Consider the following 24,332-nt stretch of genomic DNA (forward strand, 5'->3'; position numbering starts at 1 on the left):
ACACACCCACAAGACTTCAGGAGGGAATGAATGCAGGTCACACCTGAACTCAACCGAGAGCCATTGTTTGGCCAGGGACGCAGTCATCCGTCTATCCGATGCTGTGCCCTCAGGCTGACAGACTCGAGGCTTATTCTAACGGATGACCTTTGTCAGAGGATCCATTATGCGAATTCAACCACTTGACCGAATGATGCCCCTTCCATGATACCGAGGATGGCATACATACATAACCAGGGCACAAAGAGCTACCCCACGCTCAACCTGGCAATCTGTTCCAAAAAGAATCCACCTCCAGAACTGTGGGAAAGGGTCCCCTCCTCGTTCAGTGGCGACGCGGGATGGTTGGGGGACGGAGGAGGGTGTACATACACAGCAACGCGGACATAAGGGCCGTTGTATTCTCGGTTTTATTTTTTTTTGCCAAAAGTCGATTCGTGGATGGGGGTGAGAGAAATAATGACAACCGACGACCGAGGGAGGATAAGGTCAGGCTGTGTGTCTGGAGAGATGAAGCTCTTTGCGGGGAGAAGGCAGATTCGCTGCGCTTGGCTTATAATTAGCGGGTAGCTCCCTCTTTAAAAGCCGCACTAAAATGTGTTGTAGACTTCAACTGCCGTTGGCTGCCGGCACAGGAGAGAGAGGCATCACGGAAACAGGGACAGAGGAGTTTGGGGGTTGTTCTACAAAGGAGTCCAACCGCCTAGCTGGGTCTTGAGGCTGAGGGAGAGGGAACTGTAATTCCCTTGTGATCACTGCCCAGGGGACATCCCACCTTTTACCTGTCCACAAAGGGGAGGAGAGGTGAGTGTGTGGCCGCTGTTCGGTTTGGCGGGGCTCCTTTTTGCCGAGGTTCTTGGGGTCCGGGGTGTGGGTGACGTCCGTGGCTGCTGCAAGCGTGTGTTCCGCGCAAAGGGCAGCTTTCTCTCTGAAAACCACCTCGTTTGCGCCGATCCTTTTTTTTTCCCCTTCATTCACGTCAGTTTTGCGCTCAATTCTCTTTTTTTTTTCCCACAGTGTCTCTTGCCATTTGCCTGCTTTACCCCCTCCACAGACTCTGTTGTTTAGGAACAGAGATACACAGCCAACAAGGACAACCCCTCCATATCTCAAGAACAGAACAGACACACGCGACAGTCGGAACACCAGACGAGGTTTCTTCAGAAATCCGGTGGGAAAATCAGGGGTGCATAAGGGTCCCGAAAGTCTAAAGTCTAAACAAACCTTCAACAAGTCCGAATCTCCGTTTCCCGGTCCCTCTTCTTCAGCCGTTTCTCCCTCTTCGCCGCTACTTTCCACAGCAACCAAAAATGTCGTCCACATCCCCCGACCAGAAGCTCCAGGCTGTCCTCCCCGACGCCGTGGCCGATAAGATCCCCCACATCCCAGAAAGCAAGGAGGAGCTCAAGGCGGACGCCAAGGCGGCGGCTTCGACGGGCTTGGCCCAAGTACGGTCCTTTGTCGCCGGTGGCTTTGGTGGTGTCTGCGCTGTGGTTGTCGGTCATCCTTTTGACTTGGTCAAGGTCAGGCTTCAGACTGCTGAGAAGGGGGTGTACTCGAGTGCGATTGATGTGGTGAAGAAGAGTGTGGCCAAGGATGGGTTGAAGAGAGGGTTGTATGCTGGTGTGAGCGCGCCCTTGGTCGGTGTTACGCCCATGTGTGAGTATTCCCTTTCATCTTTTTTCTCGGAAGCGCGAATGCTGATTTGCTACTTAAACAGTCGCCGTCTCCTTCTGGGGCTACGACCTCGGCAAGAGCATCGTCCGCTCCACCTCTACCGTCAGCCCAGATGGCAACCTCTCCATTGCCCAGATTTCCGCCGCCGGTTTCTTCTCCGCCATCCCCATGACCGCCATTACCGCCCCCTTTGAGCGCGTCAAGGTCATCCTCCAGGTTCAGGGTCAGAAGCAGCTCGCCCCCGGGGAGAAGCCAAAGTACAGCGGCGGCATGGACGTCGTCCGCCAGCTCTACCGCGAGGGCGGTGTCCGCTCCGTCTTCCGCGGTTCCGCCGCCACCCTCGCCCGTGATGGTCCCGGTTCGGCTGCTTATTTCGCTGCGTATGAGTACTGCAAGCGGGCGCTCACCCCCAAGGATCCCGTGACTGGCGAGGCCAGCGGCAAGTTGAGCTTGACGGCTATTACCTGCGCTGGTGCCGCTGCTGGTGTGGCCATGTGGATTCCTGTCTTCCCTATCGACACGGTGAAGAGTAGGCTGCAGACTGCGGAGGGCAATGTCACGATTGGTGGCGTCGTCAAGGGCCTGTATGCCAAGGGTGGTTACAAGGCCTTCTTCCCTGGTTTCGGGCCCGCGTTGGCGAGAGCGGTCCCTGCTAATGCGGCGACCTTTTTGGGCGTAGAGCTGGCGCACCAGGCCATGAACAAGGTCTTCAACTGAGGAAGTGATGTAAAGGGGAGGGTATAGACAGGGAGGATCTTCTTATTGGTCTAGGCATCGTGGGAAGGGATCTGTAAAAACTGACTTTTGGGTTTTTGTTTATCATACCTTGTTTCAGGCGGTACTTTCTGTTCAAAGAGCGGGACAGGGAGTCTTGGGTTTTGCGGCATGGCATCTGGCAGAGACATGTACTGTGATTTTGTTTTCTTTTCACTTTGTTAGAATGTCGGAGGATAGAAAGGGGGTGTGAATCGCAAGGGCACAATGACATATGATACGGACCTTTCGTGTTTTGATAACCAAAACCATATATCAACACAAAGGGTTTGAATCGTACGCCATTGTGCCCTCGGGATTCACACCCCTTTCTATCCTTCACCCCAAAGTCGTAGGCAAGAAAATAGAGACTTGTACTGCGAAATAAGGCCCTTCTGAGATCCAACATCCTCGCTTTCACACACTCACCAATCATTTCAACCATGACTTTCATATACAACATATCCTCAAGAAGGGGGACAGATAGGGTTAGGGTTAGATAACAGTTGACTTGTCTGGTCCGTGCATGTAAGTCAAAAAAGCCCCTCGACTGTCTTCGGACAACTCAAAACATCAGACGTCAAGTCAGGAAGATTGAAAAAAGCTTTAGGAAGCAGTCAAGATGGATTCCACATCGAAAGAACCCCCAAAACAAAAGGTAAGCACCTGTCTGACTCCGCGTCCTTCTTTACTTCGAAGCTAGCTGTTGCTGGTGAGGGCGAGTCGCGCTCAGTGCACTCTTCACTCTGGGCAACTCAGCAAAGCTGCATCTCTTATGGAACTGCCGACCGCAACCGTGAAATCAAGCTCGTCCATTTCTTCCAAGCGGAAAGATCTGATTCCCTTTCATTCTGCTCTCCTCTTTTCACCCCTTCATCTCTGTCTTGAGCATTGTTGTTGGTTCAAATACAGACTTCATCATGGCTCCCACAACCGACGAGAGGGGTGTTCCCATTCCGACCATCGAACATGATGACGAAGGTTTCCCTCCTTCTCCTACTTTGGGAGCCTCCTCTCTGGACCTCAGACCAGCTATCCACTCACCGGATGTCTCTGCCAAACCCACCTGCAATCCTACCAGCAACCCTTCCTCCCCAGGAGTTGGTGCAGATCTAACCTTTTCTAAAAAGTATCTTCCCCTTCGGGAGTTGACCCTCAACTCGAGACCCTTGGTCAAGCGAGCCATTCAGTTCTCATGCGATGGCGACCTAGCTGTTGCTGCTGACGACTCGGTCCATGTCTTTGTTCCCGAGTTTCCAGATCTCACCAGACGCAGGAAGAGGATCGCAGAGGGAGGCGACCCGGAGTCTTCGGATGAAGAGGAAACCAATGAACAGAAAGGCAAGTACAACCCAGAGATGTTTCGGACGCAATACTCTGAGGGTAGCAAACACATGCCCGTCTCTTTTCCGCCACTCGACCCGCGGATCAACAAGGAGCTCTACGATGCTGAAGGGATGCCTTTTCCTTACGACAAGACTTCTGCCCCGCCCAAGCCTCAGGGTGTTGAGAAGGACACAAATGGTCAAGAGGATGGCCGAGATGCCGGGGATGGTGATCAGGCCGACGGTGTCGAGGGGGACGACGATGACGACTGGGAAGATGACTCAGACGATAGCAGTGTTGACGATGACCCAGCTGGCGGTGGTGCCAGACTCGGCTCCAATCAGCCATACGGCGCGGGCTCTGGCCCGATCACCAGTGTTGGCAGCAGCATGAACCACGTCGTCAAGATCAGCTGGTCGCCGTCCGAGCTCGGGGTCAACAGACGCCCGATCCTCGGCATTCTCACCGGAGCTGGGACGCTCGCCATGTACGGCGACGGTGACATGGCCGCGAACGTGCTCGGCAGCGCCAACGGGTACATGCTGCAGCGCCGTGAGCTCGCGTCCTGGCTGGTTCTTTGGGGCGTGGGCGAGCGGATGATGGTGCCCGGCCAGTCGCCCGCCTACAGCGAGTACATCCGTACGTTCGCCTGGGCGCAGGAAATTGGCCCTGGCCAGGCACTGCTGGCCACGCTGAACGATGCCATGGAGATCGCCATCATCAGCGTACAGACAGTCGTGTATGTGGAAGAGGTTTCGGAGAAGGGAAGGGCGGTAGGTGGTCCTGCCGAGAAGACGGTCTGGCATGTCCGTGAGCTTGTACGCTTCAAGGCGGAGGGGCCCCATCTGCCTGTTTCGGTAAGCGGATCGAACTGGGCGGAAAGTTTATGGAGGGCTAACACCAGATGACAGACCATGGATCCAGACTATGTTCCTTGCGGCACCTCCTTTGGTCTGAGCTTTGGTCCCTGGCTTGAGGATGATGGTGGACGTACGTGTGTCCTTGGATATCTCGACCGGAACTACGTCGGCTTCCGCAAACTTCGCATCGACAAACCGTGGACCAGAGGCCAGTTGCCCAAGCTTCAGGTTGAGAACAAGGACACCCACGGCCAATGTGTTCATCTGACCACGGACGGGTTTATTGAGTTTGAGCAAGGGGTAAGCCGCTGCCGAGACGGTCTGCGTCGATGTCTCTCGGTACTGACGCCGTATAGATCTTTCACAAGGGTGATATGATAGGCTGCCGGGGAATGATTTCTACAGGCTGGCATCCTGTTCCGTTTGAGGTTTCCCTTGCCAGTGGAGCCCTGGCTGAAACGGCGAAGCACAAGACGGGCGTCTGCGGAACCACATACAACCTCCAGCATTGCGAGAACCCCATCATTGGTAAGACGTTCAAGTGTGTATCTTTCGTCTGGGGTTTGCTAAGTCTTGTTATGCAGATATGGTTGTCCACCCCCCGCCTGACCCGGCCAGACCAACTCCGACCCCTTTGTACACCTTGGTTCGCTTGTCTGCCACGCCTACCACGCCGAACTGGTATGAGACCAACGTCCCTTCTGCTCTCGCCGCGGACTCCAACAGTCCTTACTTTCAGTGGGCTCGCTCAATCCAACAAAAGCTGGAGGTATTGGTCCCAGCCGACATGTACCAGAAGCGTGCCTACGGTGCCGACGACAGCGATTCGGATGAGGAGTCTGACGACGGCGTTCTCATGGAAGATACCCTTGAGGATGACGAAGGTGTTAATTACACGGGCGAAGGACTCACGGCTATCGACCTCACCACGGATGCTAATGTCGCCAGGGAGGTCAAGGTTGTCCCCGAGGTCCACCCTCATCGGTTCCGTTTCCATGGTCTTACCTTGTCTGCTGGCGGCGGCGCCTCTGCTGTCTTGGTTTCTGCCCACAGCACGCAGCATCCCGAGCGAGGCGGTTGGCACACGCAGCGCTCGCAGGTCTTGTTCAGCTACAAACCTCGTCGCGCCTCGGGCCGTTCCCTGAGTATGTACATGGACGACGACAACCTGAACTTTTCCTTGGTGAGTTCCATGAGCACCGAGGGGAAACTGTTTGAGTATCTCTACGGCGGCGGCCCCGACGTGCCAGGCGTGCACTACCCGCTGTCGTCGGATCCCCGACACGCACATGTTGCTCAGATCTTTGCTCCTGTGGTTAGGAACCAAAAGTGCGAGGTTTGCGGGGCGGCCGTCACGCAAAGCATGAGGAAGGAGGACCTGGTTGGGTGTGAGAAGGGACATTTCTTTGGCATTTGTGCTCTGAGCGGGCTTGCTGTGCAGAAGCCGGGTATGACGCGGAGCTGCGGGACATGCGGGTTCAAGACGATGAGGCCGGAGATTTTGCTGCAAAAGGTTCCCGAGGATATCAAGGAGGAGGTCAAGGGGGTTATTGGACGGGGGAGCTGCATGGCTTGCTCGGGAAAGTTTCTCAACTAGTAGTGAGCCGGGGGGAGGGGCGGTTGGTAAACTGATGATGGATCCTGGCTTCTGGGACATGGTTGATACCCTGATAAAGTTGGTGGTGCAGCGGTTTGTTACTCAGCAGAGGATAGTCTGTAGTGGGTTTTGAACAGGTATAGTGAGTACAGCACCAGCAAACCTTTCACATTGCTCGGAACATGAACATGATGTGTGGTGATGTGCAAGGTCGGGGGCATCACGGCCCCTGAAATGAATTGTCAAAACATGGCTGGCTGACTATGATGGAGCAAAGTAAAAAGACGATATGAAACCAGGTCGTTTACCTGTAATGTATGTACATGGACCCGAGTCCTTCTCCCTCTCTCTCCGCGGCTCGACCAATTCAGCGGCTTCGGGCCGTGCTGTTTGGTGAGGCGTGTAGGCTCAAAATGGAACCCAGTAGGTATTTCTCACCAAAGCTCCTAAAACCCAGCAGGGGATTTTTCGTTGCATGCAGCAGCTCAGGATCGACCATCCAGCCTCATACCACACCCTCAAGATACGACCCCAACCCCCAAAGCGCCGCACACCCAGCCAGCGCCGTCGCGCCAACAATCTTCTTGGTCCACCAGTTATCATCCGTCAGCGGCTTCGCAACCCGCTGAATCTTTCTTGGCTGTTGCTGCTTCTTCCCCGTCTTGGCCGCAGAGGCAGTAGCATTCCTCTCGGCAGCCTCCTGCTCCTCCGCTCGTGTGTGTAGTTCCGCGATCGTCCTGCTCAGCCTGACCATCTCCTCCTCAAACGAGGCGTTTGTCTCCCCCTTTCTGCTGTCCACCTCAACATTCTGGACATTTCCAAAGAAATCCGTCACTAGCCGTCTCCTTGCCTCTTCCGCCCCGCCCTTGAAGAGGTCGTATCTCACTCCAGCATGACTATGAATCTTCTCGTAGGTGTAACTGTCAAAAAGGTCGCCGACCGTCTTCTTGCTCGACGTGTCCTTGACCTCGGACTCGAGGAACTCAAGATTGTAGTATGTATACCGGTCAATGACGGCGACCCCGATGTCGTTGTCGGCATGGTGGGAGTAGCTCGACTGGTCGAGCTCGGAGCTGCCCGTGGCGATGATGTTGGGCGAGTAGAGCTTGCTGTACATGGTGTTTGCCTGGCAGGTGTCGATCATGAACAGGATCTCGTGGTACCGTCTCTTCTCCCACATCTGCTCAAACGCATCGGCCAGATCCCAGGCGCCAATCTCCTCCGCGTCTTGGAACTTGAGGAACTCGTTGCCCCCGTGGCCGGTCATGTAGACTAGGATGTTGGAGCGGTCGTCGGTGAGGAGACGTTTGGACCGGGGCATCTCCTCGCCTACGCGGTCGGTGAGGAGGCGGATGAAGTTCTCGACTGTGACCTCGTAGCCGCGGTAGTCGACCTCGATGTTGTCGCCGTAGAGGTCGACGGCGCGGTCGGCATTGGAGTAGACTGTGCCTGGGAAGGCGTTGCGCGGGTTACAGGCCATGTCGTCGGGGAGCATCAGGATGATTTGAGAGTCGGGGATGCCGAGGCGTTTGACGGTGCGGTAGATGGAGAGGACGTTGGCGAGGTGGCGGTAGTTGAACCAGAAGCGGGAGGTGCAGACTAGGACGGCCCAGTTGGAGGTGTGTTCGGCGAGGGAGGGGCCGGCCAGGAGGAAGGCGGGGAGGAGGAGGGAGGAGAGCTTCATCTTGGTGGTGTTGGTGATGTTGGTGGGTAGGTCGTGGTGTTGTGGCAAACGAGTGGACGATGGTCGGGATTCTTGGCGTCTAGAGTTGGGACGAGTCTCAGGCGGATGGAAACATTGACGCCCGAAACAAAATCACCTGTTCTGGTGATATCCGTATCTGGTGGTGGTGGTTATTTTCTTCTGTCGACGTTCAACGCCATGCCATCAGTCAGTCAGCCAAGCCAGGGGGCGTCAGCATTGGAGCCGACACACGTCGCGGTCGTTTCACAGTGCCAAGGCCAATCTAACAGATGGCCAAGCATTACATAAGCCATTCCTTTCTCTTTCACAGATCTTAAAACCGGGGACGGAGATTTCTCTCTGGCTCTGGGGTGGGAGCACCTGTGAAACACGAGCCAAGCCCCACAAGCCTTTTGTGCCCACGGTGTCTTAGCGCAACAGCGGTGCTAGGATTTGCCGAACGCCGAACTTGGGAACAGGGGTGGTTTTACCATAGCTCCAGGCCCAGAGCGGCCGGCCTCGTTTTTTGCTGCACCAGAAGTCAGCAGGAAGAGAAGAAAAAAAAAGGCGAGGCCATTGATCACACGTCCCGATCTCTGTGGGGAAGAGGTCAAAGCATGTGACGACGTGACGACACTTTTCCGGCAGCCCAAGCAGCAACCAGACCGCGGGGCAACAATTGGAGAACTGGCCCCCAGTGCCCCGTACCAAGTAAGACCCTGGAAAACCACGCTATTTGGAGTGGACATCGCATGGGCTTCTTTTATATACTTACCTGATGGATACACACAAAAGCAGCAGCAGCACCTTTGACTGACATTGACACCAAGCACAACCTGAGCCCTTCACCTGAGCAGGTGCATACATCTCATACCTACCTAGCATTGCTTCGCATCGCATCACAGCACCCACGCCATTACCTACTGCTGTTCGTAACCAAAATCAACCTGGAAGCCGCGCCATCAGTTAGCTGCCCTGCACGGCGGTTGGCTCGAGGAACAAGCTGCATCACCCAGCATCAGCCATCCGCCCCCCCCCCCCACAGTCCAGTCCACACACACAGCCCGGCCATCGCATCGACACCCCAGCGACAAACAAACCAGCCCGCGAACCGAAACCTACAACTACAAGCCTCTCCCTCTTTCCAGCTCCGTCTCCTCTCCAACTCCCCTCCAAACACCTTAGCAGATCAGCCAGACTTCTATTTAACCACCAACGGCTCGACACAAGCCCCCCCCCCTTAGCCCATACACTATCCTGCGGCAGTTGTCGATCTAATAACTTTATCCCCGCTTTCCCCACGGTTGCTCGACCCAGGATCCCGTCTCCAACCCCACATCGTGACGTTCTTAGTCGGCAAGAATCTCCACGGCCTCTCCGGTGGTAGTACTCATAAGGGTCTGTTCTGGTGGACACTTGTCCAACGGCCTTCCACACTTTCAGCTGCAGCAAACAGTCAAAACAGTAATTTATCATCATGGGGCGCCCACCGGCGTACCTGTTCGTGGTGAGGTAAGTTGGTTGCCACATCGTTTTTTTGGAGGGGACTCTCTGTTGACGTAGTGGTTAGACACGGGTACCGGCTAGATGCTGCCGACAAGCAGTGGCATCTCTCATCGCCGGCTCCTTACGACCCACCTCTCACTTACAGCGGTTGGCAGCAATGCAAGAATTTGGGTGGCCGAATTGCTTCGATTCTTCAGGAAAGAGTAAAGGTAGACGAGCTTGAGGCGAGGATGAACCCAGATCCAAACAGGAAGCGAAAACGATACAAGGTGGTCTTGCACAGTTCGCCGTTTCTTCGATGCATCCAGACTTCAATCGCTATCGGCGCGGGACTGGCACAGGACTCGACCCCCTTTGGACCTTCCGATCTGGACTCGCGGCCGCCCACTCCCCCTCCCGCGCTCGAGGGACGACCACGGCCACCAAATATCATTACTGACCCGCCACAGAAACCTGTCAAAATTCGAAAGTCTGTTTTACGACTGGACGCGTTCCTTGGAGAATGGCTTTCGCCCACCTACTTCGAACTCATCACCCCACCCCCCGAGTCTGTTATGATGCTTGCTTCTGCCAAGTCAGAGCTCCTTAGACGGGAAGACTATAGTCACTACCCACCCTTCAGTGGCCATCACCATTCCAATTCCCAAGGTCACCTCTGGAGTCCGACAGGTCGACCAAGCCCGGCTTCACCACCTAGTGACGGAGGATATGATAGCCTTGGGAGCATGGTTACCCTGAGTAACGCTTTGCCTAGGAGTCCCAGCATCGGCAGCCAGAGTAGCATAACGAGCAGCCTGAGCACGAGACCCTCTACTCTTAAAATCGAGCTCGGCGTCCGCGGATACGTGTCGCCGGTGCCACACTACGCTGTTAGCAACAACAATACTATCCCACCAGGCTATGTGGCTCATGCCAAGGATGCGTGTGTAAAGGTTGACTACCAATGGGACTCCAGAGGACCCCCTCTGGACTGGGGTGATGGTGGAAGCTTCCCGGAGGAGTGGGCCAGCATGCACAAGAGGTTCCGCAGTGGCGTCCAGAAGCTGGTTAACTGGTATACGACGGCGGAACATCCCACAGATATGGTGACGAAGTTTGCTTTTCAGCCTGTTAGGAGAGGATCGGATGGCACCGACTCTGAAGATGATGATGTCGAGACGGAGGCGGTTGTCATCATGGTGTCTCATGGTGCCGGCTGCAATGCTTTGATCGGGGCGATTACTCATCAGCCTGTGCTCATGGACGTCGGCATGGCCTCCTTGACCATGGCTGTACGGAAACCCGAGGTTCATGATGTGGACACTACCAACGTCAACGACCTGCCGCCTGTACATCAGTTGTATGACCTCAAGTTGTTTGCGAACAGTGATCACATTAGATCGCCGCCTACAACACCCAACCCTTCCCGATCTCCCTCGGTCTCGGTGGCCAGTGTTTTGAACGGTCCTCGAGGGCGGCACATGTCGTTTTCTTCAACCTTGAGCAACTTTTCCTGGAACGACAACAACAACTCCCGTGGGTCGTCGGCAAATATGGCTCTGAATGGGCTTAGAAGGACCACTTCGAACACATACAGCAGCACACCAACAACTGGCAGCAAGCTCTCTTATGGTATCAACAGCGGAGGAGGCATTACTGTTGGGAGTGGCGTCACTTCTTTCACGGCAAACAAGGGGTCGACCTTTGGGCATAGGCCGTCGATCGGTCTCTGGTCTCCAATCTCTTCTCAGCCGGAAGAGGACGAAGACGACGATTTCTTGTTGCCCAACTTTGGCGATGCGGACCGGAAGCCAGCTTCGTCCGAGACGCCAGAGCAGGTGGATGGTGCAGCAACCCCTACCCCTGTTCCTGGCACTACCAACAACCTGGATTCGTTCAACCTCTCTGTTAGTCCTAGAGGGACTACCGAAAGGATCCCCACCCCGTCATTTTCTCCCGTCACGACTCCCAAGGCGGAATCGTCGGAGCAGCTCGGGGATGGGCCTGGCGGGCTGTGGGGTGGCAACGGACCCAGGCCCCCTGAGGATGCAGATCGGTTGAGAGATACCAGCTGTACAAAGAGACGGTGGACTGTCACTGAGCGGAGTTGACGACTCGGGAGAATATTGGAAACACCCCTGCAATGAGCACGAGTTTGTTTGTATCATTCCCCTTTTGTTGCTGTCTTTTATCATAGCGTTGTTCAAAAATTGTCTGGTGGAACTTGAGATGAGAGAGCGTTGTATTTTCTTCTCGGACTATTCACTTCGTTGATACCTGGCTGTGAGCTATTTTGAGGACTACTGACTTGTTTGACTTATCTGTACTTTTAACTTGGATAGGATGGTGAGAAGGGGTACATGAAAAGGAGGAGGGAGCAGGGGAGAGGGATGATTGCATGGTGGTGGGATTGGATAGCGAAAAGTTTGTTTGGGATTTTGCTTGGGGTTGAATAGGTACCTAGTGTATGATGGTAGCAATATGGATGTAGTAATTATTTGCCCTTGTCTCCGCTTGTGCTGGTGGGGGGTTTGTGAGTGAGTGTGGCGAACTATCGTCCGATGTTCTGGGTGTATCGTATCTAGCCGGATTGATCTAGGGGAGTTTGATCGACGCGGAACGTGGCCGAACCACATTATGGCAAGCCAGATCACGCTCGACAGCGGCCTTCCAGAAGACTTGTTGTGGGTGAGTAGAAGGTCCGGTTTGGCCATGGGTGAGTTTTTTCTGAACAGGCTGAAAAGGTACGGTCCGAAAAGGACTGGATAATTGGAAAAGGAAGATGTCATTCCCGAGAAAGCGGTATTCTAAACAGTTCTGTGTGCTCATCAAGAGTGGTACTAATACAGAGTTTGCCACCCCAATTCCTCCCAATGCTTTCCCCTTCCCACCCCTGTTGCAAAGATCCAAAAAGAAAAGACGGCTGTCAGCCGTGGTATCATACCCTGATTCCCAACATAAAAAAACCCATCATCATCAAAACATCGTTACCTAGGCGCTTGAACCCATCATAACATCGTACAGTTTTACTCCCCCTTAGTCAGTATCAAAGAAACTCCCACTCCTCTTTATCCCCGCCCCCTCATTGCCCATCTCCCCCAAATCAACCCCCCCAACAGCCCATCCGTCCCCCCCCTTGATCATCCCCCCCCACAACCACCACCCCGTCGCCAACCCACCCCCCAAAACCACCACCGCAACCCCCAACCCAAGCCCCAATCCCCTCAACCCCTCAAACACAACCCAGTTCCCCGTCTGCGTCCCCATGACAAAAACACCCATCATAACCTTGCGGTAAAACTCCACCCCAAACCCCATATCAACTTCATTCCTCATCTTGACACCCAAGTTCCTGCTCGTGAAAGCAGTCGACTCCCCAATCGTCACTCTCTGAAGCCCGTGCTCCAGCGTCGCAGCCCCCATTGCCAAAAGTCCAAAGACGAACCCCACCGCCGGGAGGTTGACTTTCGCGCCTGTTGCCATGAGAGAATCGGGATCGGGAGTGAGCGAGCTGCTGATGTGGAGGGAGAAGGTCAAAATTCCGATAAACGAGAGGACTAACCCTAGCGCAGTGACGAACAGGTGGATTTTGGGGGTGGAGGTGAAGATTGTGGAGTACTTCCGGTAAAAATAATTAAAGGTTATGACTGGGATGAGGGAGAGCAGAAACGGACCAAAGAAGAACAGGCCGATGGAGGATGGGGGGAGGCTTAAGGGGAGGGGGTGGAAGATGAGGGAGAGGGAAGACGAAAAAGACCAGAGGGCGGAGATGGGGAGGAAGGAGACGAGGAAGAGGAGGAGGGTGGTGGGTGCGAGCATTGCTCTGGGGGCTTGGAGGAGGAGGGAGGGGGAAATAGGGGTGGAATAAGTGTAGGGATGGAGTTTGGCGAGGTAGGTACAGGCTGTTTCCCAGGAGAGGAGCCTATAGGGCGCGAGCGGGAGGGAGGTTTTGTATCTGCCTGTGCCGGTGAGGCCAAGGCCGGAAAGGCCGGTCCCTGGTGTGGGAGCGGCGGAGGCGGCGGCAGAGAGGGTGTATGCTCGGTCGAAAACTGTTTCTGGGCAGCCCAAGGCGATGGCCGGGATAGCGAGGGCGAAGAAGCTGCTGAGGATGGTGAATTGCAGAGTGAAGCCGGCGGAGGATTGAGAGGCGACGCCGCCGAGGATGGGGGGGAACCAGAGGGTGGCCGTGGTAGTGATGGCGTGTATGGTGATCTTGATGTTGCGTTCGTGTTCCTTTTCCTTGGTCAGTTTCATTTCTTCCTGAGAGACGAGCAGGACAGAAACTTACAAAGAACGTATCCTGAATACTCCCCAACACCAGCGCATCCCACGCTCCCCAGCCCAGCCCCTGAAACACCCTCGCAGCCATACACTGCCCATACGCACCCTCAAAACCAACATTGGTGCTCCACACCGTCCCGATGAAAAACGAGATCAGCGACCCCAGATAAAACGGCCTCTTCCCAACCATCCTCGCTGCAATTAAACACCCCAGCCCTGTAATGGCCGACAAAATCAGCGGCACACCGGTCAACGCGGCCGCAGCCGTATACGACACGCCATATAATTGGGAGACTTGAGCATTAACCGTCACAAATATCGTCTTTGTCACCCCTGTCATGGCAACCATCAACATGAGTGACCAAAAGTTGACTTCTTTGCGCCATGTGGGCCAGTTCTGTCACACAAGTATCAGCATAATCCTTCCAAAGGCCAAGAGGGACAGTCATACCAATGGATCATCCGGGTCATCACTCGGCTGAGGGACCAATTCCACACTGCTATACTTTCCCTGTCCGTACTTTATCCTCCGCCGCACATTCAACGATGACGCCGCCGTCGAAGTCCATGACATTCTCGGTTTTGAGTCTGTCGTTGAAACAGGTGGAAGCTCCATTGCGGTCGCTGCTGATGTCGTCGTCTTCGCCGTAGTTGATGTCCCTGGTCTGGTGGGCGGATTCATACCCAACGGCACCTGTGGCCTAACACTCAAAGGTAATGGCTTCGGTGGAGGTGGTCGATTTGGTGCCGGCACGCTTGGTGGCGGTACACTCGGTGGAGGCAAGCTAGGAGGTGGTAATGGTGTGATGGCAGTGAACCCACTCGCATTCGTCGTACTCCTCGATAACCCCCCTCCCAACTTTGATACCGGCCTCGGTGGTAATGGGCGATTTGGCGGCTCCGTCGGACTAGTCGAGTTCAACGATGACTGTGATGGCTTCTTCTTGGCCATCATATGATGCGGTTCCTTTGCTGGAGGAGGCGGTGGTGGAAACGACTCGATCAATCCCGCTGTGCTGCTCCCATCGTTCCCATTACTCCCCCCTCTGAGCCCCAGCTCCTTCCTCAGGTCTATCCCAAGGTCCTGCCCCATGGTGGTGATGATAGCGACGGGAATGACACCTTTACTCGCTGAGGAGATGTTTTGTGATAAACGGTCGTCTATCGTCGCTGTCCAGCAGACCAGACGAATGTTTGCTGTGAGATGGCCACGAGGAATGGTCAGACTAGAAAAGGAAAGGGGCCAAAGAGGATAACCAGGGGAGAGGCCACCATAACATTATACGGGTACCAGCCTCGGGTAGCAGTAGAGAAAGAAAGAATGTGATGTGGGCAAGGGAGGGCAATCAAGCACTAAGCATTGACCTCACATTCTTGGGTGGTCGTGATAGGGTTGAGTGGTAAGCTGTCGATGCAAGGCCACTCTGGACGCATGATGGCAAGGGACAAATATGGGCTCAAGAAGGGGGGGAATATATTCTGGTACTGGGTGGAAGACTCCAGAGTGATGATCTGACCTTCAGCCAAGGGGCGAAAACACTTGGTGGTGATCATGGTAATACAAGCCAACTGCGGCTCATAAAACCCGAAGAAAGAAGAAACCATCTTCCTTTGTGTATGTCATCGCTGACAGCGTCAAGAACAAGGCAGGACAGCGACAGGCATCCCCTTGCCTGCCTCAAGCTCCCTAGCGAACCAGCACGACGCGTGGGAAGGGCACTTGTGGTACATACACCAGTACCTGGTCGCGATCGGGGTCAGATCCAAGGTCCCCTGGAATGGGACGGTGATGGAGGTGATCAGGCCCGCTTGGACCAGCCAAAGGGCGCCCCTCACACAAGCCCGAGCTCACGAGTGCAGGGACCAACAAGCAGCTGAAACGTTCAGTGACACAACGCGGGGTTGTTTGTTGTTGAAGATGTCGCTAGGGAAAACAATGTCTTGGTAGTCGTCATTGATTCTCAATAGTAGGGATTTCTTCAGCGAGATATCTTCTGGCTAGGGGGAATGAAAATCTCAGAAACCCTTCTGTCAATGTGCCAGGGAGACACCTAAAAAGGGACGTCGTTGAGAGCTGCCCTGTGCGAGGGGGAGGTCGGACCCGAAGAGCGGGGTCGCGCTAAGGGCGCCCCGCTATCCGCCGTAAAGATGTGGGGCCACAGCTGAAGAAGGAATGGAAGCGGCTCTTGCCGGGCTGTCAGGCCTCTCCTCCTTGCCTTTGCATTTTCGTGCCTGTGCACGCCGTGCCGTGCCATCAACCATCGGCCATTTTTGGCCGTGCCGTCGCAAACTCGCTCTTTTGATGCTTCTTTCTCCACTGACTGACTCTTCACCGCCGGAACACTGTCCAGTCAGCAGCGCTTCTGTTAGCTGTCGACGCGTTGCTGAACCGCAAACATCTGACTGAAGGATTTGTCAACTCTCGCCACGGGGGATTATGGGCGTCTGTCGTGGAACGTCTTCGGAGGAGAGTTGGGACGAGGAACCCTGAACACTTCCCTCTTGTGTCGAGGGGGTGTTACAGGTCGCCGAAAGAAGCACTGACCTTGCTCGGGTATCGGAAGGACGCTGTTGAACAAGTTGTAGAGTGCGGTCAGTGCGTGGAAGGTCGCTTGGCAGGGAACCAGTTTTCTCGAAACAGCTTCCAGCTTCGCTTCTTCAAGCTGCTGATACCCTCATTCTTCGGCATTTTATCTGAAGAGAGCCCAAGATGCTCTGCAAAAGTTGCACAAACCACGGCACTGATCCCGTCTCGTGTCGACCCGTTCTCAGCATAAACATGGCAGTCCAACCACCAGGTAAGTCGCTCACACAAACCCGTCTCTCAAAAATAACAGCGGCTTGCTACAACTCCCCCCTGTTCGCCATTTGTTTCTTGTTTCCCCTCAACCCGCAAGGCATGATTTGTCCGCCCTTCCGGACGTCACCTCAACCAGGTTTCTCGACCCGTCCCTCTCTTGTACTTGCACAAACAAGAACCACAGAGAGGAGCATAAAAGTGATGAAGCTGTGGTCGTACCAGACCCCAACGCCGATCATGCACCGCTCTGCCCGGCAAACCACCACGCCGCTTGACTTGAAAGAGGACGGACCAAGGTTTGTGCAAGTGATGCCAGTTCAGCCTGTTCTTTTCGATCTACATTGATGCACTGCAAAAGCCTCCGTTTCTGAGGATGCGCCAAGTTCATCCCTATCCATAGCGCCGCGCGGTATACATGTGCATCGTGGTATGGTCCCCGACTGCGGCCTCCATATGATCGGTTGTGTCTCATTGCACTGTGTCCTGTTCGCCTGCTGTGCATCGTGAACCTTCTCTGTCCTTCGGTCAAGTACCATCCCCCACCATCTGCAGCCGGACCACAGGTGTGAGGTGCGAGCTGAGATGGAGAAAGGCCGGCGCGGCGGGCACAGCGGTCCAGTGGAACACTTGGCTCCGGTGACGGGGCACAGCTGACTGTCCTTGCTCGTAGAGGTAGAAACCTAGATAGTGATCACCCGGAATTGTGAGTGATTGTTCTTTTGGCAGCGCAGGGGAAGCAGGGCGCAGAAACACAGCTTCGCTTTGGTTCATAGTGCGGCGATTTCCCGTCTAGAAAAGGCTGCTGAGGTCTTCCCAGGATGTTGGTGCCGGCAAACTGCTCCTCGTTTCTGATCATCATACCGACACGGGATATTTTTGGCGTTGCTATTGAGCATCAGAACCAGGTCATCCTGGCTTAGAGGCTCAGTAAACGGCCAAATATCCCATGCCAGGAGCGAAAAAACACCAGAACAACTCATTCATCTTAGTGTTGTTCGCTTCCAGTACTCGTTGTCCTGATCGTCAGCTGTCCTGATCTGGTCCGGGTAGAGTTCGCCTTTGTTGTTCTCTATTCCGCCATGATAGCATGGCCGAAATGACTCAGACGGTATTTCCAGGAAAGCGCAAAACCAAGCCATCAAAAAGCAGCAATAACCACAGCCCTACCTTCTCTTCCTTCGCCATCAACCTCCCCCTCCTGCCTCTCGGCCCCCTCAAACGCCTCTAGCAACTCCCCCGTTCTGACGACCAACTCCTCAAACTGCAGCCTGTACGCCACCGGCAGTTCCTCCCCCTCCGCCACCAATACCGGCCTTTCTATTCCTGTGTCCTTTTCTTCAATCTTGAACTTGAGTCCGATAGTCTGCTTCGTATCTGCCCACAGTACCTCTGACTCTGCTGTCCTATTTGACGATGCCGTCGACAGAAAGTTACGTTTAAGACGGATAAGCCCCTCGGAGATGTTAACGTGTGACAGAAAAAGCCCAGGCTTCGGTCCGAGCTTGACTAGATTCGTGATAACGCAGAGTTGAGAAAACCCCTCATCAGCATCAAGGTAGATATCCTGATGGGGAACAGTTTTCTCCTCCTCTTCTTCAGGTTCAGGTCGTCGTCGGGGATAGCGCGTTCGAGGACGGCGGTTCTCGTCTTGGAGAACGGGTTTGAAGTGGGAGTAGACTTCTCCTAGACTGTTCCGCAGGGCAGAGTCGGAAGACTCATCGTAGAACTGATCGGTTGATAAGTATTCGCAGTAGAGGTAGGGGGTGGAGATTTTGGCGGTGGGGTGGTAGCATTCTAGGATGAGCTTGTGGCGGCCGGAGGGGGAGAGGGAGACGGCGAGGTTGTGGAGGCGGTGGTGGAAGATGCGGAGGGCGATGGAGGAGAAGTGGTGGGAGACGGCGGTGAGGGGGAGGAGGTCGGAGGTGGGGAGGTCGTTGAGGATTGATAGGAGGAGCTGGCGGGGGTTAGCATGACAGTGCGTAGCACAGAAAAGGGGAAGATGGCGAAGCTTGCCTCGTTGGGGAGCGAGTTGAGGGGGGTATCCGGAGGCATGTCGTCAGGTTAGGTGTTCGTGCTCGTCTGGATGTTATCAGGCACTTCTCTGATGTCTTTTCATAGACAGCTTGCCTCCACAGGGCTCTCTTCGCTCTTGACGCAACAGACAGTACGATGCGCGGTTGATAAGAATGGCAACTAGGCACGATAGCGGTGTGGGGTAGGTACGTCAGTCAAGCTTCCCGCTTTTGTTCCCGCAGCCCCACTTCCCCAGATGCCGAGGTCCACCCCAGCCACTTGCTGGACAAGGGTCCGTTGTTGTGTCTATCAACGACAAGTGAGCTTCAAGATGATATGGCAGTGGTTATCAGTTTCTGCTGAGTAGATAGTCTTATGAAGAACCTATTGAGAATTTCTTAAAATAAAGTCAGCATCTAAAATACGCCTCAAAACTGCTGAGCTCTTTACCAGGATCGACTATCTGTCCGTCTTACTGTCCTGGGGAGCATACTGTGCATGCCCTGGCGGTGGCTTTGGATGTGTGATGGTACTCGGCTCATGTCAGGGCCATTCCTCTGGAGAGGCATGTCTTGACCTATCCACAGTGGCCGGATCACGTCCACTGTCGAAGTGAAAGGAAGGATAATATTTAAGAGTGACATAGGTAGGTACCTACCTACCCCACCGGTTCTCATCGGTGACATATTTAGAAAATCGGTGAATCTTTTCGCCGTATGAGGAAGGTCAAGTGTGTAAGTCAACCATCATTCAAGACCACATTTCCGCAATCACGGAAAGCGACAACTCAGCCCTGGGTTTTGGGACTGCTGGATCTGTCCGCAGCAGAGTGTTTGTTGTATGTGACGAAGGCTGCCTGAGGTGGTGGGCGTGGATGCCCTCATGATCTGGTCTGGCGGGAGGCCTCCATCTACATGTCGTCAGCAAGTAAAATGTTCGAAATCAACGTATAGTCAAGATTTGATTGTCATGAGTAAACTTGGTGAGAAATCTCCGTTCTGCGCGCTACATGCCTAATGAAATCGTATCGTCGTGAAACCCAAGCCCATACCGGAATTCCCATGAGAACCTCTATCATATGAACTCCAAAATACAAAATCCGTTTCCTATGCTGTCTCACATCAAATCACACTGACCATTATCTGCCACGACCCTCAAGACTTTCGAATCGGGGACGTATTTCATGGCGTGTAGTGTCAACATCTCCTCCTCGCCAGCCACTTGAATATGAAACGTGCCCACAAGGCTGAACCCCAGCCAGGTGTATAGGCTGTGTCCCATGGGACTGGCCATGACTGAAATATCTTTCAGGCGCTCTTGATGAACCATCTTCATCCCCCATTTGCAGAGCGAGGAGGCATGACCACGTCGCTGAAACTCGGGCAACGTGGCAAGAATCTGGAGGTGAATCTGGTCGGGCCCGATCTTGCCAAAGAACATCTTGTAGGCTCGGATTTGACCCTTCCAGAACTCCTGAAAGTGCTTGTGGTTCGCGTCCCGGCGTGCCCTGCCCCCCTGCTTTTCCACCTCGGTGACAGCTGTTTGGTTCGGTGTATTAGTGTGACGCTTCTACGTATAGTTTATTGCTACCTCTGGTGGGAGATCGAACGGGGTTTTCGGTGGGAGAAGTGAGCAAAGAACATGATGAAACACTTGCGATCCTGGGTTACATAGCCGGGCCCGTATCGCTTCTTGTTGCGATAAGAAACGTCCCAGACGCTGAACGAGACCACCCGTCTATCCTCGCAGCCTGTCTCCAGGCTGTCCTCCACTACCATGACCTGCCAGTCGTCGTAGGCCGGATCAAGAAAGTACTCGAATAGCAAGCGCGTGAATTTGTAGTGATCCTCAGGATACTCATGGCGATACGGAAACCGATAATCCCATTGCGGATCTAGCGGCATAGTTCTGATGATGACATCTGTAAGAGCCTCGATGTCGGTCGGGAGGCCGGGTCTAGGCTTCATGGTGAGGCAGGGCACTGTCAATATTGACAAGGAATAGTGAGGCTAGGTGCGTTTGCAAGTTTGTTGGCGTAGTGCTGCACGCTGGGAAAGAAAGAAAACAGATGAGCAAGGCGACCGACCGGTCCCGGAGCTATGAAAGGGCGAAGCTGTCTTGAAAAAAAAAAACAAAAGCTTGAATGTGTCACAGCCTTAAAGCTGCCTGCTACTGCGGTGCCTCAAGAGCCTCATCGGCCAGCACCGCTCTTCTGAGGAGCCTGGCTTATGCCACGATGAGGTGCGGTGTGCGTCGCGGCAGATTACCGTAAATTTCTGGTCATCATGTGAAACACTAGAGAACGCCGTGTTCGTGAAGAGCACCGGAAGGGTTGCTGTGTCTTCCTATTCCATCGTGAAGCAAACCCCTCTAGGTATTTTGGGCTGGGTTGGGGGCGTTTTCGTCATGTCTGAGCCTCGTCCGTGCAGTGGAAATTCTGCTAGGTAGCCGCAGAGATGGGGAATTGAAAACCGGCTCGTACTACCTTACACAGCTAATTTGGGCATGGCACATTTCGCGTGGTCCCCCCTCATGGTCCTGTGTAATCTGTATATGAGAGCCTGCCGTGTCACTTTTGGTGTCTCTTGCCAGATCTTGGCTAACAATTATATCCCTCGGGAGCCTCCTTTTAGGCGCGCATCGTGTTGTGAAGCCTGCATAAAATTGACGATGGTCGAATCAGCTTCGCGGTAGCCCTGCAGCTAGGCCGAGAACAGAAATGAGGTGAGCCAGAAGAGCAATCCCACGTTACCAGGGGACCGGGCTGGATGATTGGGCGCGCCATTGCGGCCTCCAACGCCCATCCCCTTTTTTCCACCACGTCAAATGCCATCTGCCATCTCAAAGTGTCGCATCCCGCTACCCCGACACAGCATTTGCGGCAAACAACCCGCATCCTGGATTCCTGGATTATGACAAGCGTGCGATGCTGACGCGAATACGACTCGAGTCCTTTCCTTGTGCTTGTGTTCCTTGAGATTGATGAACATGGAGGATATGGTCACAGTCGTCGCCGTCGCCTCCGAGATGGACTCCCGTACCGGCAGCACAGATCTCGGCCCCGTGTTCCACTTCGGCGAAGCTGGCGATCACTCCCCCTTCTTCGACCCCGCCTTCGGTTCCTTGATTTTCTTTGACACATTCCACGCGGCCTCCGACCGGCGAGACTACCCACTTGGCCCCGGACCAAGTGCTTATTCTGCGCTTGTGCCGTCGAACCATGCCTCCTTTGATACCCAGTTCCACGGCCCCGGGACCAAGATCATCGCGGCCCGAAATAGCGACCACAACCCCGGCAACCCACAGTCTTATCCCAACGCGCCGCCTACCATCTACGCCGAGGGTCAACGAGCGGACATTTACGACTTTGAGTACCTCGAGTCGAATGTCGGCCCACCATTTGGAGGAGGCCCAATCATCGGCCAGCCAACTCACCTTCCTCAATTGGAAGGTCCGTACAGCAATTGCGATGGCTTCTTAAGTCCGGATCTGAACTCATCCTTCGGCCCTCTGGCTCATGCTCTCTCTAATGGATACCATACCGGATCCAGCTCCGACTCCAGCCCCGGCCCCGACAGTCCAGTCCCAACTCTACTGGGAGTCTCTCCGTCGATCGAAGTCCGGCATAGGATCAATCCTAATTCAGCCTTTGACCTTGATACATCACGTCGTCCCTCGATAGCCAGTACCGAAATCAAATTCGAGCACAATAACGGAGCTAGTCCATCGCCACGACCGCCAAACCGCAAAGGAGCAGACAAGAACTCGGCAGGTTCACTTGAGATCATCTTGTATAAGCCGAGTGGGAAGCCAGATGGACGGCTCTCCAAGAAACGCCCTGCCTTTGAAGAGGTCACCACTGGGAGCAGTACACCCCAGACCCTCCGTCGAATATCGCTGGAAGATGAGAGTGGCCAGGTGAAGGCTACCATGACTACATTTGGGAAACGCCCCAGAATCCGGACTCCTTTTGACGAAGAAAAACGCCGACGCACAGCTCTCGCTCGGAAGGAAGGTGTATGCGCGCGATGCAAGAGGTCAAAGAGACAGGTTTGTGGCCGATACCCCACGGGATTCATTTGGTCCACATCGTTAATACTAACCTGGTTCTCAGTGTGATCTCGCCGCCAAAGGTCTCTATGTCAGCTGTACCCTGTGCACGTGCACCAAGATCTACAAGAATGTCCCTCGCATGCCTTGCTTCCGATCCACCTTGGTCGACATCATGTTCTTCCGTGCCGGTATGAGCGCTGTTTCCTCGGCTCACAGAGTGCCATGGACTGACACCTTTCTAGGTCCTGCAGCTAACGAGCCATTGTTCACCAGACGTCTTGTCGAGTTTAAGCTCGAGGATCTTTCCGCCCCCGATGTCCCTGTCCGTACGCTGAAACTTAGTCAAAGAATGGGTCACCATCGTTTGACCGTGTATGCCTCCGAGTTCAAGCCAGAGCCCACCGATAAACTCTCGTATTACTGGAAAGATTCAGCCGGAATGATTCACGAGATGAAGATACCACCGTTTACCCTCACCAATCTGGACAAAGTTCACGCCCATTTCCGGCAATACATTGACGCCGCCAAAGGGTCCTATCTCGAATCGTTGAGGGGTCAGCAGGATGACGGTTTGACTTGGAAGACTGTTTCAACGGCAATGGAATATGCACGGAGAAAACCGGTATGTCCATAACGGTTCGTTCCCATTTTTGTCATGTGGCTAACGACAGTAGGACTCTCTCGTTGCCGATACTCTCGATATGTGGGCTGTTTCCCGAATGATCGAAATCCCATGGGAGATATGCGGAGAATGGACAGACACGCTCGGCATGTCACCGGTCCAGAATCCTGAGAACCCACACAAGGGCAAGATCCCGATCCCGCCGATCATGGACACGCTTCTTGATCAGATTGTCATCAGGCATTTTCTGCAGCCGTTGCGTGAACGGGTGATCAAGAAGTTCGAGCAGCTGATCAGCCCAGCACGGCCGGAAGTGTGGTTCGAGGTGTACCTGTCTGCTTTTATCATCCTCAACCACATTGAGAGACTGGCTAAACATTCGGCATTCCATGCGAGACTCCACAGCATGCCGGTATGTGTGACCATAACTGCCCCTGTGGATGTATAGCTAACAGTGCCGACAGACCAAGTACTCCAACACTTCGTTCCTCGAAGGGGCATTTCATACCGCCAAGGTCATCCTCTCGCGCTTCCACTTTGTGTGCAACGGGTCTGCGCCCCTGCGGCTGGACTGGAAGAAGGAGAAGACTGCAGAGCTGGCCAAGCTGCAGCCGAAGGAGGTTGCTCTGATGGAGGAGACACAGACCATCATACGACGCAAAGGTATGCATTTTCGAAACAATGCAGTGACATGCCTCATGACTAACGATTTCTCAGAGAATGATGTTTTGAGCCTGCGAAAGACGCACCAGTACGAAAGTCCACTCTACTGGTGCCATCAGCTGTATTTTGAGGACTGGGACACCTCCCCGGTACATATTGTCGAGGAATGAACCCGACAGGAGGCTTTTATCATGTTTTATACCCATGAAGCAATTCACTTAGCAAGCGAAGGAGTTTTGGAAAGTAATACGGGTAATATTCTGGATTTTAGAGGGGATGAACTGTTGATATCGGTTGCTCTATATACGATTTTCAGCAACATAGGGGCTTAGCCTTTTTTTTTTTTTTTTTTTTTATTATTAATGATGCACATACTTGAGGACCTTTGTGGAAGACGCTGGATTAGTAGCTGTGAAAGCTGTTACTTGAGGCTTGAAAGTGGGACGACAAAGAGCCCCTGAGAAGACCCTGAGAAGAGCCGCTTTTATGAACTGGACAAACGAAATGTATAGAATTGC

The 24,332-nt window shown here is 54.0% G+C and overlaps 8 protein-coding genes across 8 annotated transcripts; 4 read left to right on the top strand and 4 right to left on the bottom strand.

Annotated features, from left to right (window-relative positions):
- Positions 1 to 1,310: 1,310 nt before the first annotated feature.
- CRC1 (carnitine transporter) lies at positions 1,311 to 2,852 on the top strand (the record flags this gene model as incomplete). Its single annotated transcript, XM_062914758.1, has 2 exons — positions 1,311 to 1,659; positions 1,721 to 2,852. 2 exons carry the CDS (start codon positions 1,311 to 1,313, stop codon positions 2,392 to 2,394), a joined length of 1,023 nt encoding a protein of 340 aa, XP_062763511.1. The 3' UTR covers positions 2,395 to 2,852.
- A 305-nt stretch (positions 2,853 to 3,157) lies between these two features.
- Positions 3,158 to 6,213, top strand: QC763_609350 (uncharacterized protein; the record flags this gene model as incomplete). Its single annotated transcript, XM_062914759.1, has 4 exons — positions 3,158 to 4,613; positions 4,668 to 4,916; positions 4,973 to 5,144; positions 5,201 to 6,213. Exons 1-4 carry the CDS (start codon positions 3,351 to 3,353, stop codon positions 6,211 to 6,213), a joined length of 2,697 nt encoding a protein of 898 aa, XP_062763512.1. The 5' UTR covers positions 3,158 to 3,350.
- Positions 6,214 to 6,718: 505 nt separating this feature from the next.
- Positions 6,719 to 8,385, bottom strand: GPI8 (glycosylphosphatidylinositol anchor biosynthesis; the record flags this gene model as incomplete). Its single annotated transcript, XM_062914760.1, has 2 exons — positions 8,150 to 8,385; positions 6,719 to 7,976 (listed from the first exon to the last, which is right to left on the bottom strand). The coding sequence occupies exons 1-2, from the start codon at positions 8,209 to 8,211 to the stop codon at positions 6,719 to 6,721; spliced, it is 1,320 nt and encodes a 439-aa protein (XP_062763513.1). The 5' UTR covers positions 8,212 to 8,385.
- A 989-nt stretch (positions 8,386 to 9,374) lies between these two features.
- QC763_609370 (uncharacterized protein) lies at positions 9,375 to 11,982 on the top strand (the record flags this gene model as incomplete). Its single annotated transcript, XM_062914761.1, has 2 exons — positions 9,375 to 9,409; positions 9,468 to 11,982. The coding sequence occupies 2 exons, from the start codon at positions 9,375 to 9,377 to the stop codon at positions 11,491 to 11,493; spliced, it is 2,061 nt and encodes a 686-aa protein (XP_062763514.1). The 3' UTR covers positions 11,494 to 11,982.
- Positions 11,983 to 12,418: 436 nt separating this feature from the next.
- Positions 12,419 to 14,756, bottom strand: QC763_609380 (uncharacterized protein; the record flags this gene model as incomplete). Its single annotated transcript, XM_062914762.1, has 3 exons — positions 12,419 to 13,615; positions 13,671 to 14,060; positions 14,115 to 14,756. The coding sequence occupies 3 exons, from the start codon at positions 14,754 to 14,756 to the stop codon at positions 12,419 to 12,421; spliced, it is 2,229 nt and encodes a 742-aa protein (XP_062763515.1).
- A 2,845-nt stretch (positions 14,757 to 17,601) lies between these two features.
- On the bottom strand, positions 17,602 to 18,515 carry QC763_609390 (uncharacterized protein; the record flags this gene model as incomplete). Its single annotated transcript, XM_062914763.1, has 2 exons — positions 17,602 to 18,417; positions 18,450 to 18,515. 2 exons carry the CDS (start codon positions 18,513 to 18,515, stop codon positions 17,602 to 17,604), a joined length of 882 nt encoding a protein of 293 aa, XP_062763516.1.
- A 1,077-nt stretch (positions 18,516 to 19,592) lies between these two features.
- On the bottom strand, positions 19,593 to 20,443 carry QC763_609400 (uncharacterized protein; the record flags this gene model as incomplete). Its single annotated transcript, XM_062914764.1, has 2 exons — positions 19,593 to 20,014; positions 20,134 to 20,443. 2 exons carry the CDS (start codon positions 20,441 to 20,443, stop codon positions 19,593 to 19,595), a joined length of 732 nt encoding a protein of 243 aa, XP_062763517.1.
- A 573-nt stretch (positions 20,444 to 21,016) lies between these two features.
- On the top strand, positions 21,017 to 24,211 carry QC763_609410 (uncharacterized protein). The gene is made up of 5 exons (XM_062914765.1): positions 21,017 to 22,526; positions 22,591 to 23,151; positions 23,204 to 23,563; positions 23,616 to 23,814; positions 23,869 to 24,211. The coding sequence occupies exons 1-5, from the start codon at positions 21,459 to 21,461 to the stop codon at positions 23,982 to 23,984; spliced, it is 2,304 nt and encodes a 767-aa protein (XP_062763518.1). The 5' UTR covers positions 21,017 to 21,458; the 3' UTR covers positions 23,985 to 24,211.
- The last annotated feature ends 121 nt before the right edge of the window (positions 24,212 to 24,332 follow it).

This window comes from Podospora pseudopauciseta, chromosome 6, assembly GCF_035222475.1.
Source record: "Podospora pseudopauciseta strain CBS 411.78 chromosome 6, whole genome shotgun sequence".
NCBI lineage: Eukaryota > Fungi > Ascomycota > Sordariomycetes > Sordariales > Podosporaceae > Podospora > Podospora pseudopauciseta.

What these genes read in the sequence shown, in the direction of transcription:
- QC763_609410 (XM_062914765.1), top strand. Translation starts at nt 21,459, where the DNA reads ATGAACATGGAGGATATGGTCACAGTCGTCGCCGTCGCCTCCGAGATG. An exon ending in GCAAGAGGTCAAAGAGACAG is followed by an intron (nt 22,527 to 22,590) that starts GTTTGTGGCCGA and finishes CCTGGTTCTCAG; the next exon opens with TGTGATCTCGCCGCCAAAGG. An exon ending in AATATGCACGGAGAAAACCG is followed by an intron (nt 23,152 to 23,203) that starts GTATGTCCATAA and finishes TAACGACAGTAG; the next exon opens with GACTCTCTCGTTGCCGATAC.